The sequence below is a fragment of the Ranitomeya imitator genome, chromosome 7, assembly GCF_032444005.1.
Source record: "Ranitomeya imitator isolate aRanImi1 chromosome 7, aRanImi1.pri, whole genome shotgun sequence".
NCBI classification, from domain to species: domain Eukaryota; kingdom Metazoa; phylum Chordata; class Amphibia; order Anura; family Dendrobatidae; genus Ranitomeya; species Ranitomeya imitator.
This window is the reverse complement of record NC_091288.1, coordinates 88,934,920-88,948,826: the sequence shown is the minus strand read 5'-3', so window position 1 is coordinate 88,948,826 and position 13,907 is coordinate 88,934,920. Positions and strand designations below refer to the sequence as shown.

At 42.7% G+C, this 13,907-nt stretch overlaps 1 protein-coding gene across 2 annotated transcripts in view; it reads left to right on the top strand.

Moving 5' to 3' along the window:
* LOC138644800 (aldehyde oxidase 1-like) overlaps nt 1–13,907 on the top strand; it is a 252,342-nt gene that overhangs the window by 206,074 nt on the left and 32,361 nt on the right. For both annotated transcript variants that reach the window (XM_069733618.1, XM_069733619.1), the window contains 3 exons: nt 2,396–2,491; nt 3,635–3,763; nt 9,405–9,479. In XM_069733618.1, the coding sequence (XP_069589719.1) occupies nt 2,396–2,491; nt 3,635–3,763; nt 9,405–9,479 (300 nt within the window). The remainder of the gene's footprint in view (nt 1–2,395; nt 2,492–3,634; nt 3,764–9,404; nt 9,480–13,907) is intronic.

Below are 13,907 nucleotides of genomic sequence, written 5' to 3'. Positions count from 1 at the left end.
TGGTTTCAATTACCTGTAGGACCTTAAATATCCATGGAAACGTGTCATGTGATGATCACATGATATCGCTAAATCCTATGCTGTGTAAGTATGGCGCATGCGCACGCCGCTGTCCGAGTTAACCCACCCCCGCCCGGACATATCCGACCCTGAGCACGAGCCGGCACAAGCTAGTCCCAGTCGCGCCCACATCAGGATGCTACCGGATGAGAGGGGACAACCCCAGAGAGCTAGCGCGCACACGCGCACCACAGCAAGAGACTGCGAGAGCCTATATCTACCCCACATATTTGAAGTAATAGTCAATCTGCATATGAATATGTAATGCAGGTATTATGTCATCATAAGGAACATCCACGATGAGAAGTGATCAGTAATGAATCCCATTCGTCGTCCTACGGGTCAGATGTGTCATTCCTCTTCACAAGGTGTCAATCTTTGCATATATTTTTTTGGGGGGATGATAGGGTCCAAATGAAGTCAAAATAATGCATTTAAGGAAAATGGAACCTATATAATATATAATAAAAACACAAAAAATAGTTAAAACCAAACTCACATGAACAGTTAAAATACAGATAGGGAGGAACTTTTGATACGGGGCTTGTTAAAGCATCAATATTTACTTTTAGGATTGCTACATCCAATAGGTGGAATTAGGCTTCCTGCTGTCATCCTTAAATATGATTATTTTTCATCCTCTCTCAAGAGTCTATTTGCATTTTTAATTCCCAGAACAGCAATGTATGGCCTATAAGTCTCCCTACACTGGTTTAGCACTCTCAATAAGGAGAAACATGCTGCCTTAGATCACACATTTGATACATGATACTTATGTAACTCACACATTAGACCGATGATGCACATACATTACTCTCCTATTTAATGCAAGACATGCATGACATGATTCAAATGTCACTCATACATTAGCCACAACGCAAAATACTGTAAATATGATACACACTTCCTCACAAATTACACACAAGGTGCCTACATTGTATTACACAACTCACTATCACTACAATTACAATGCACACTGTGCGCCCAGTGCCTGCCTTCATTGCAGGTAAGTCATTGGTATCTCCAGGGGCATATCACCCATACTGGCAGTCCATGCAGCCACTATGGGGCCCTGGAGTCGAGAGATCCAGTGGACCTCCTCTCCTTCCTCTGTCATCACAACTTCAGAGATATCTGCATCCTGAGAGCACAGATACCATTGAATAGGGAGTTAACCCTGCTGTTGTCTTCGGTCTGGGGAGACCTATTTTGAACTTTGGTATTTTTTGGGGTGTTCAAGATGCGGTTCTGAAACTTGTGGTTGATTGACTTAAATGAGGTTGGGTCGGTCGGCCACAGGTTTCAGAGCCGCATCTTGAATATTTTAAAGAATATTGAAGTTCAAGGTCGGTTGTTTTTGACCGAAGACAACAGCAGGGTTAATACCAAACTTTTGTCAGATCCTTGTGTATTTTGCCTGGGCAGGTGGTGCAGGAAACTAATAAAAGCTGGGAATGTGGCACTGTTTTGGCAGATTTAGATTGCTACTGGATGCTGTAAAAATCGTGTAGATGGTGGTCAGCTTGGCCTGCCAAAGGCCCTGTGGGACACCTGGGAACAAACTGCCTACATTATTCGATAACACATCCTTAAACGTGCACTAGGGGATTGGTTTGGTGCACTTACACTCCTACCCTTTGGCCCAGCTCACCCCTGCCCCCTGGCCCAGCTCGTCTTTGCCTCTTCCTTACCCATTTCTTTTTGGATTCATCTTGCCACATTGTATTAAACCTCCAGATCCTCTCCTATGGGGCACTAGCTCTCATTTCCGATTCACCTTCCTTTCCCTGTCTATTTAACTGCCTCTTCTTCTATTTACTTTATTCACCTGCTTTCTTCATTACCGTGCTTCCCTCCTAGACTGCTCCTTCATTTTGTTCCATCCTCCTGCAGGGCCAAGAATCCTTCTTATCAACTGTGCCCTCCTCTCACTGCCGCCTCACTAATATAGGCAAACAGCTAGTATTCAGCTCCGTGTAGACTTTTGTGCCAATGGTGCCAATGTCGTCATTCTGGGCCTAGTCAGGAAGTATAGCCAAGGACAAGCTGGTTGAGACATAAGAAAATGTAAAATATGTGTAGCCAAGCATAATTTTGATTCTGGCTTTGGTTGGTCCTGTTTTCTGGCCTGGATATTTATGGAATGATAAGCAGGCTTAGTAGTATGTCACATACTTCCCTTAATGTCCTGGTTTTCTCTGTAGCCCTAAGTCGGTCCAGGTGATGGGCAGATATTGGTGTACAATGTGTGCGATTAAGATTAATGCCTCCTGAATATACATTTACTGACTTGCTCACAATACATATTTCTCACCCACTGTTTTCCTATCCACAGGCTTCAGCTTTGGTTCATATCTACAGAGATGGAAAAGTCCTTGTAAGTCATGGAGGAGTGGAATTAGGGCAAGGCCTCCACACAAAGGTTATGCAGGTATAGCTATAAGTTTGTAAATAGCACTACATACCATGAAGTGAATATTGTAAGCTGTTGTATTTAAATGGAACCTATCACCAAGTTTTCCCAATATAAACTACGGCCACCGCCTTTAATGCCTCTTTTATAGCAGTCTAGTAAGCTGTATAGAAGTTCCCAACCCCTCTGCATAGCCCAAAAATGCATTTTATTACTCCAGCTATATGGCGCAGTCCGGTCCGATGGGAGTCACTAGTCTTGCTTCGGCACCTCCTCTCTATGTAATGCGCATGTGCCAGGAGAGGTCAAGGGGCACCGATAACCTGAACGTAAAGCTGGCGCATGCGCATTTCAGTACTTTGCTCTGCTTTCGGCAGGTATGACTGTGCAGGAGCGCGATTGGGAATACTGTGTGGATGACATAGAATGCATCATCCACATAAAGTAGTGGGATTGCGAGGAGAGAGGAAGTCATTGAAGCAAGACCTGCAACTGAACCGCGCTTTATGGGGGGATAATAAAAAGCTTTTTTGGCTATGCAGAGGGGGTGTGGGACTTTATGTGTATTTATTATGAGAAAACCCAGTGACAGGTTCCCTTTAATAATTCTTGGTAATTTTTTAATTTTAGGTACACTTTATTATGTACTCGCAAAGCATGCAGGGAAGTCATGACTCTCAGTTGAAACTTTTGTCAATGATATACTGTAATCGGAATTTCAGATCTTATGATAGTGATTTACTATTTTACTTGGAAAACTTTTAGCACTTAATAAATTATGTAAAATAACCGTAGAAGTGATTCAACCTTTTTATCACAGTAATATCGGAATATCATATGATACATGGCAGCCTCTGTGTGCTCTAAATGAATTGAATCCATGTAACAAACCATGAAAGAATAAATGCTAAAGTTCAGACAGGGTTGTCTGCAGGCTATAAATGAAAGTCACTTGAAGCAATTTTTATTTCTTTCTAATATCTTATTATTGTGATTTCCAAGCCTGAGTGTAGATGTGTGGTTTAGAAATAGGAATTGGAATGCAATATAATATACGGTAATATATGCTAAAAGGCAAATAATGCACTTGTAATACGTTATATTTAGTGCCATGACTTCACCATTCCATACTATCTAAAACTATGTTTACTGCTATACCAGATTGCGAGCAGGGAATTTAAGATACCGATGTCTTACATCTACATCTCCGGGACAAGCACAGTGTCTGTTCCAAATTCTATTCCAACTGGTGGCACCATCGGCACAGATATTTACGGTCTGGCTGTTAAGGTAATTCATTATAAAATGTGTATGAATACGTATTGTAAAGTTTTTTATTCACTTGGCAACTCTATCAGCAATATACATGCTGTAGTCTTCTTTTCTGGTCCCACATTACTGAGGCTACCTACCTTGTTGATACATATGTCCCCCCAAGGACTCGTCTGGCAGACATTTTACATACCTCCACTCCACTGCGCAAAGCCAGTCAAACAATGGACCCTCGACAGAGTGTCAGCATTGTAATGTAGTTTCACGGACCTATGCTCTACATGCAAGCTAAAATCCTGAAGTGCTAAGAACCACCTTGTCACTCAGGCGTTGTTCCCCTTCTCCTGCATTCAGCTCAGCAGTGTATGGTCTGACACTAACCTGAACTTCCTAGTATATTAGAGTGTTCAATACCCACTTGATGGCCGAACATTCTTTCTCCAGTATGGAGTAGTTCTTCTCACAGGAAGACAGCTTCCGACTCAGGCACATTATTGGGTGATCTTCCCCGTTCAAGTCATGAGACAAGACAGCACTCAGGCCAACCTCTTATGTGTTCATCTGGACCACAAACTCCTTGGAGAACTCTGGTGCCAGCAACACTGGCTGTTTACAAAGGCTAGCTTCAGTTCCTGGAAGGCTGTCTCCGCTTCTGAAGACCACCTAGGCATAGTCAATTTTTGTACCTTTACAGACGTCTGTCAGAGGGTCGGCTATCATGGCCAGGTTAGGGATAAACCACGATGCCCAGGAAAGCGCTGACCTGTTTCTTTGAAAGAGGTTGTGGCCAACTCTGGATAGCGTTAACTTTATTTTTGGGGGGCTTGATTTAACCCCTGCCTGTGACATAGCCCAAGTGTTTGGCTTCCTCCATCCCCATAGCACATTTCTTCAGGTTTACGGAAAACCCTGCCTTTCTTATAGCATCAAGTATCAGCTGGACTTTGCTTCCCTGTTGGGTATGGCGCCAGAACCTCCACCCACTGCTCCGGAAGCAGTTTCTCCCGTTCTGCGAAAACGGTAAAAAGTGCCTCAACATCACCACCCAGGGTCATCTTTTGTAGCGCCCCCTTACCGACTTTCTTGCCTGGGTCTCATCACTTTGGCTAGGGGGCGGAGTGACTTCCCTGAAACATACGGCCTCTGCTAGGAATATCATGTACTACTGCTGCTGTTGTTGCTGTTGTTGCTGCTGCTGCTGTATCTGTTGAGGCTGTAGCTGAAACTGCTTATCAACAGTTTATTTGTCTCCTGCTTGGCTTGCTGCTGCTGCATGTTAGCTTGAACCAGTTGCTTGACTAGCTTCTCCATGGTTTCAGACCGTACTTGCACTGCTACAGCTGCCATGACATACAGTTTCCAGTTTCTGTTCATTCAGCAGCGCTTGAGGTATACATGGGAAGCAATTTCTTAAACATTGTCCAGGCAGGTTTATTCAAACTTCATAAACCATGCAGTAAATACATCATAATGGTCCTTGAGTGTAAAGAAAGCAAAAATATTACAAGTACAGTGGCACATAACTGTTGATCCAGTTCGCCCGTACAGTGTAACGTCAAGCACAAAAGACTCTGGCAGGAGACTTGACATAGGAAAACATCTCACCTTCACTCTCAGTCACTGAATGAGACAACTGGTCTCCTTTTTATCTGCCGTTCCACACCCCAGGGTGGGAATATGTGAGCAGCGAATCCCACCCATCCCTCTGACTGCTCGTAACCCCGGCTTGAAAAGTCCTATTAACTCTGTCAGCACTATAAGTGCTGGAACCTGTTTTTCTAGGTTTACATCACTGAGGCTACCAACCTCAATGATACATATCTCCCCTCGAGGACATGTCTGGCGGCCATTTTACAGTATGTTTAAAAATAACTTTTCCACTTACCCACATTGGACATACTAGTATATCCAATGCTAGCTACCTGCCTATGGAGCGGGCTCAGGAGCTGAGCCCACACCTTACATGGCAGATCCTGTCTGTGTTAGGGTACCGTCACACATAACGATATCGTTAACGATATCGTTGCTTTTTGTGACGTAGCAACGATATCGTTAACTAAATCGTTATGTGTGACAGCGACCAACGATCAGGCCCCTGCTGGGAGATCGTTGGTCGCTGGGGAAAGTCCAGCACTTTATATTGTCGCTGGATCTCCCGCTGACATCGCTGAATCGGCGTATGTGACGCCGATTCAGCGATGTCTTCACTGGTAACCAGGGTAAACATCAGGTTACTAAGCGCAGGGCCGCGCTTAGTAACCCGATGTTTACCCTGGTTACCGTTGTAAATGTAAAAAAACAAACACTACATACTTACATTCCCGGTGTCTGGTCATGTCCCTCGCCTTCAGCTTCCCGCACTGACTGGTGAGCGCCGGCCAGCCGTAAAGCACAGCACAGCGGTGACGTCACCGCTGTACTTTACAGCCGGCGCTCACAGTCAGTGCTGGAAGCTGAAGGCGAGGGACATGACCAGACACCGAGAATGTAAGTATGTAGTGTTTGTTTTTTTACATTTACAACGGTAACCAGGGTAAACATCGGGTTACTAAGCGTGGCCCTGCGCTTAGTAACCCGATGTTTACCCTGGTTACCCGGGGACTTCGGCATCGTTGGTCGCTGGAGAGCTGTCTGTGTGACAGCTCTCCAGCGACGCTGCAGCGATCGACATCGTTGTCGGTATCGCTGCAGCGTCGCTTAGTGTGACGGTACCCTTAGGCCGGCTTCACACTCAGCGTATGAAAATACGGTCCGTATATTACGGCCGTAATACGCTGAAATGTCCCGAAAATAGTGGTCCGTAGCTCCTCCGTAGGCAGGGTGTGTCAGCGTTTTTTGCGCATGGCATCCTCCGTATGTAATCCGTATGGCATCCGTACTGCGTGGTTTTCTCGCAGGCTTGCAAAACCAACATACCGCTATAGAAATGATCCATGTGTCCCAAAAAGAAAAAAATATATATATATATACTGTCTATATATATATATATATATATATATATATATATATATATATATATATATATATATATGTCAGTAGACACATATATGTATATATATTACTATTTTTTCTCAGCTCTTAAAATAAAGGGTTAAATGGCGGAAAAAATTGGCGTGGGCTCCCGCGCAATTTTCTCCGCCAGAGTAGTAAAGCCAGTGACTGAGGGCAGATATTAATAGCCTGGAGAGGGTCCATGGTTATTGGCCCCCCCCCTGGCTAAAAATATCTGCCCCCAGCCACCCCAGAAAAGGCACATCTGGAAGATGCGCCTATTCTGGCACTTGGCCACTCTCTTCCCATTCCCGTGTAGCGGTGGGATATGGGGTAATGAAGGGTTAATGCCACCTTGCTATTGTAAGGTGACATTAAGCCTAATTAATAATGGAGAGGCGTCAATTATGACACCTATCCATTATTAATCCAATTGTAGTAAAGGGTTAAATAAAACACAAACACATTATTTAAAATTATTTTAATGAAATAAAAACAATGGTTGTTGGAGTATTTTATTGTACGCCCAATCCAGTCACTGAAGACCCTCGTTCTGTAAGTAAAAAAACATAATAAACCAACAATATACTTACCCTCCGCAGATCTGTAACGTCCAACGATGTAAATCCTTCTGAAGGGGTTAAAACATTTTGCAGCAAGGAGCTTTGCTAATGCAATGCTACTCCTCGCTGCAAAACCCCGGGGAATGAGTCTAAATATAGATCAATGAGCTATATTTAGCTTCATTTGCGGTGAGGCGCCCTCTGCTGGATGTTCATAGATCGTGGGAACTTACCTAGAAAGCTCCCAGGCTTTCTAGGAAAGTTCCCACGATCTATGAACATCCAGCAGAGGGCGCCTCACCGCAAATGAAGCTAAATATAGCTCATTGATCTATATTTAGACTCATTCCCCGGGGTTTTGCAGCGAGGAGTAGCATTGCATTAGCAAAGCTCCTTGCTGCAAAATGTTTTAACCCCTTCAGAAGGATTTACATCGTTGGACGTTACAGATCTGCGGAGGGTAAGTATATTGTTGGTTTATTATGTTTTTTCTTTCACAGAACGAGGGTCTTCAGTGACTGGATTGGGCGTAGAATAAAATACTCCAACAACCATTGTTTTTATTTCATTAAAATAATTTTAAATAATGTGTTTGTGATTTATTTAACCCTTTACTACAATTGGATTAATAATGGATAGGTGTCATAATTGACGCCTCTCCATTATTAATTAGGCTTAATGTCACCTTACAATAGCAAGGTGGCATTAACCCTTCATTACCCCATATCCCACCGCTACACGGGAATGGGAAGAGAGTGGCCAAGTGCCAGAATAGGCGCATCTTCCAGATGTGCCTTTTCTGGGGTGGCTGGGGGCAGATATTTTTAGCCAGGGGGGGGGGCAATAACCATGGACCCTCTCCAGGCTATTAATATCTGCCCTCAGTCACTGGCTTTACTACTCTGGCGGAGAAAATTGTGCGGGAGCCCACGCCAATTTTTTCCGCCATTTAACCCTTTATTTTAAGAGCTAGAACGGCCAAATTTTGCAGATACACTCTACTGACATTAGTAGTGTGGAATCTGCAAAAAAAATGGAGAGAAGACATGGTTTACTGTATGTAAACCATGTCTCAAATCATGTCGGGTTTTAGGAAGGAGAAAGAAAAAGCCGGTAATTGAATTACCGGCTTTCAAGCTGTATAGCGCTGGAATAAATATTAATATATATACATATATGTGTCTCACTGACATATATATATATATATACACCTATTCTATGTGTACACATTTATTCTACCTATTGGACTGTAAGCTGTCAGTGTGATTTTACTGTACACCGCACTGAATTGCCGGCTTTTCTCTCTAACAGCGCTGCGTATTTCTCGCAAGTCACACTGCTTGTCCGTGTGTAATCCGTATTTTTCACGCTTCCATAGACTTTCATTGGCGTATTTCTTGCGCAGTACGGTGACAAACGCAGCATGCTGCGATTTTGTACGGCCGTAGAAAGCCGTATAATACTGATCAGTAAAATACGGCAGATAGGAGCAGAGGCATAGAGAATAATTGTGCCATATTTTTTGCGAGTTTTACGGACGTAGTTTCTGCGCTCTTACGTCCGTAAAACTCGCAAGTGTGAAGCCGGCCTTACTCTGTAGCAGTAACGATCAAAGCTGAGCTTCAATTGTTGCTGTTAAACCTCTAAATGCTGCTGACAGCAACATTTAACTTATGTGGCCCATACACCCATTGGCTTCCCCCATTCCCCCTCCCAATTCTTGCAAAGCGATCATGTGTGTTGCCATTGCCCCTGGGGCCTGCGGAAGGTTCCCCTGCTTGCGATGTCAATTCTTCTGCTTCATAAGAGACAATGATTTTCTCTGCATACTGCAATATTGTGGTATTGCAATATAGAAAACAAGGGATCAGAGATGATCAAAGGTTCAAGCCTCCCAAAAAGACTAAAAATAATGTAAAAAAGTTGTTTTTTTATATAAAAAATATATACCGTATGTAAAATTCTAATCACTCCACTTTATTACATTTTAAAAACAAAAAAAATAAATAAATAAACATATTTGGTATTGCTACGTCTATAAAAGTCCAATCTATCAACAGAAAGCTAAACTCTCAACTTTATGTTTTGTTTTTTTGTTTTTTAAGTATGCCTGCGAGACTCTGTGGGGAAGACTGGAACCTTTTGTCAAAAACAATCCAGATGGTAAATGGGAAGACTGGGTGAGATCAATTTACATTTATCGATACTTACATCCAAAAATACTCATGTAGCTCATCTAATGGCATTAATTTTGAGATTTTTTATGAGGAAAGTATTATTCTGAATGTGACAAAGAAACCTTTATTTTATTCTTCGTAGTTGAGCTGTTTTTTTGTGCAACTTCTAACAAATCATAGAGGCTTACCAGAAGTTGTAATCGGGGGGGACTCTGCACTCGTTAAATGCTAAAATGAAGGGACTGCATTTTTCCATTTCAGCTCCACAGTTGGACCTTGTAATACTGTATATGAGAATAAACTATTAGGCTATGTTCACACATTGGGTTTTTGCTGCGTTTTTTTCTGCTGCGTTTTTTTTCTGCATACAAAACCTGCTCTCTTGGCAGTAAAGAAGCTGCTTAAAAAACAGGTTTTTCTGTGTTTTTTTGCGGCGCTTCTTTTACTGATACAGTTTAGTGGCTGTTGTTCCTGAGTTTTCTGCACCAAAAACAGCAAAACCTGATACCTGCGTTTTTGCCTTTTGTTTGCTCATTGCCTACTATGGATGAAAAAATGCGGAAAGAAGTGACAGACTGCAGTTTTCAAAAATGCAGCAGTTTTACAATTCAGTCAGGAAAAAAACCAAATGTGTGTATGAGATTCCTGAAATCTCATAGCTTTTGCTGGTACTGTAAAACGCAGCTTTTAATTTTTGCATAAAAAATGCAGCAAAAACGCAACGTGTGATTATAGTCTTAGGCCTATTTATCAAACAGTTTTCCTCAGAATTCAGGCATGAAACAATTTAGAACCAGTAAAGTTTTTGCACTCTTGTAGTGTTTCCACAGCACTCCCAGCCAAATCTGCCAACATTTTGAAAAAATATCCGATACTTTTGGGCACAAAATATTAAGTCTCCTGAAAAACAGTTAGACTATCCTATCAAAAAAGCTTGGAGAACTCTTCTTAAAATCAATAAATCTTTATTAAACACAATAATTAATAAAACATATAGATTATAGGGTAGCACATGATTGGACAATACATGGTACACTCAAGTACAAAGTGACAGTAATATTAAACAATTCTTTAAAAAAAATAAATAAATGATTGTTCTCAGACAAAAAAAACGTTCTCTTTATCTGGGATTATGGAGCTATATTCACTATATATCCACGTAGATCATAATAATCTCATTATCAAAAAGACTACAGTCACAAATCTCCATAAATACTTTATGCAAAATCAAGGAAAAGAATGCATAGGATTGTTATATATATTATTTTATTGTTATACTTTCCTCTAGTGGGATGGAAAGAATTACATCTTAGGCTACGTTCACATGTGCGTTGTGCGCTGCTGCGTCGGCGACGCAACGCACATCGCAAACAAGAACGCATGCAAAACGCATAGTTTTACGACGCATGCGTCCTTTTTTTCCCGGATTTTGGACGCAAAAAAAATGCATCTTGCTGCGTCCTCTGTGCCCTAACGCTTGCGGCAAAAAAGACGCATGCATCGCAAAACGCATGCAAACGCATGTCCATGCGCCCCCATGTTAAATATACATACATCCCACGGCAGTCTTCCCTATCGTTGCTTATATGTATTTTGCAGAGCATACCAAGCACCAATCAATAGTTAGCTATATCTCTCTTTAAAAATCTGTATCGTAGTAGCAGCAATAATACATAACCAAATAATTTCTAAAGTGCTAAGTGCATTATAATACACTAGATGGTGGCCCGATTCTAACGCATCGGGTATTCTAGAATATGTATGCGTAGTGTATAGCACAGCCCACGCAGTACATTGCGCAGCCCACGCAGTACATTGTGCAGCCCACGCAGTACACGTTGTATATTGCGCAGCCCACGTAGTATATTTCCCAGCCCACGTAGTATATTGCGCAGCCCACGTTGTATATTGCGCAGCCCATGTAGAATATTGCCCAGCCCACGTTGTATATTGCGCAGCCCACGTTGTATATTGCGCAGCCCATGTAGTATATTGTGCAGCCCACGTTGTATATTGTGCAGCCCACGTAGTATATTGCCCAGCCCATGTTGTATATTGCGCAGCCCACGTTGTATATTGCGCAGCCCACGTAGTATATTGCGCAGCCCACATAGTATATTGCGCAGCCCACGTAGTATTTTGCGCAGCCCATGGTGTACATTGCGCAGCTCACGTAGTATATTGCGCAGCCCACGTAGTATGTTGCGCAGCCCACGTAGTATATTGCCCAGCCACGTAGTATACAGCACAGAGCCACATAGTATATTGCCCAGTCACATAGTATATTGCCCAGTGACGTAGTATATTGCCCAGTGATGTAGTATATTGCCCAGTCACGTAGTATATTGCCCAGCCACGTAGTATATTGCCCAGTCATGTAGTATATTGCCCAGCGACGTAGAGCGTAGTATATTGCCCAGTCACGTAGTATATTGCCCAGCGACATAGTATATTGCCCAGTCACGTAGTATATTCCCCAGCCACATAGTATATTGCCCAGTCACAATATTGCCTAGTCACGTAGTATATTGCCCAGCCACATAGTATATTGCCCAGTTACATAGTATATTGCCCAGCCATATAGTATATTGCCCAGTCACATAGTATATTGCCTAGCCACGTAGTATATTGCCCAGTCACGTAGTATATTGCCCAGTTACATAGTATATTGCCCAGCCACATAGTATATTGCCCAGTCACGTAGTATATTGCCCAGCCACATAGTATATTGACCAGTCACATAGTATATTGCCCAGCCACATAGTATATTGCCCAGTCACGTAGTATACAGCACACAGCCACGTAGTATATAGCACAGAGCCACGTAGTATACTGCCCAGTCACGTAGTATATTGGCCAGTCACGGAGTATGCACCATATCCCTGTTAAAAAAAAGAATTAAAATAAAAAATACTTACATACTCACCTTCTGAAGCCTCCGGATCGAAGCGACCAGTTACCGATGCTCCTCGCGTGCTCCAGTCTGAAGATTGGATTGCGGTCTCGCGAGATGATGACATAGCGGTCTCGCGAAACCGCACGCCATCAACTCGCGAGACCGCACTGCATGCAGCGGTCACCGGGGCGTCGCGAGGAGCATCGGTAACCGGGCGCTTCGATCCGGGGGCCACCGGAGGGCGAGTATGTAACTATTTTTTATTTTTTTAATTATTTTTAACATTAGATATTTTTACTATTCATGCTGCATAGGCAGCATGAATAGTAAAAAGTTGGTCACACAGGGTTAATAGCAGCGTTAACCAAGAGCGTTACACCGCAGTCAACGCTGCCATTAACCCTGTGTGAGCGCTGACTGGAGGGGAGTACAGAGCAGGCACTGTGACCGGAGGGGAGTACGGAGCGGGCACTGTGACCGGAAGGGAGTACAGAGCGGACACTGTGACCGGAGGGGAGTACGGAGCAGGCACTGTGACCGGAGGGGAGTACGGAGCAGGCACTATGACCGGAGGGGAGTACGGAGCGGGGAGGAAGGAGCGGCCATTTTCTTCTGGACTGTGCCCGTCGCTGATTGGTCGTGGCTATTTTGCCACGACCAATCAGCGACTTGGATTTCCATGACTGACAGAGGCCACGACCAATGAATATCCGTGAAAGACAGATAGAAAGACAGACAGACAGACGGAAGTGACTCTTAGACAATTATATATATAGATTGTTGCAAGGAAAACCTCATAACAAATATACATATAACCCTTTAGAGCGACATATCACAAATTCAAAGTGGAGGGCCCCTAACGTGCGTTTCGCGTTGTTGCTGCTTGAAAAGTGGACACAGTTTAGCCAAAAGAAGGTCAGGTGGCTGAGCAGGTCTAACAAATTCATTCTAATTTATGACACGAAAATGTCATAAATTATGACAAAAATGTATTTAAGTCCCGTAGTGGAGTGCATTCCTTTTGGCGCCCAGCAGCTAAAAGATGCGCCAAATACAATAAATAAAATTAGTAACCTTTTAATGAACTTTGCACATTTTACTCCAGCACAACCATTATCAGGACTAGTGTACAAAATGCCACTCTGGACTAATGGGACCTTAGAGTTTACCATCAATTAATCTGCAGACTGCTTCACTAGTAAAAGTAGTTCAAAGGGTTGTTTTGAAAACATTTTAGTGCCTGTTAATCACGGGTGTCATTAGTAAAACATCCGTGATATTCTCCCTGTGTAAGAAGATGACTATCCATTTATTGTAGAATAAATAGCGTATTGTTTATGGTGTTTATTAGGAAAGTAATTGTGACTTTTGAGAAACGATGACCCTATGTGACTGTAGTTTTACGTCAGATATCTGTAAGTAGAGGAGATCTTGTCAGTTATTGCTGCATACATTAAAACAGGGCGAAATAATCATTTCAATGTTAAATAGAGAAGATAATGTGGGGAAAAATAATGTGGAATCTTGAAAATTTA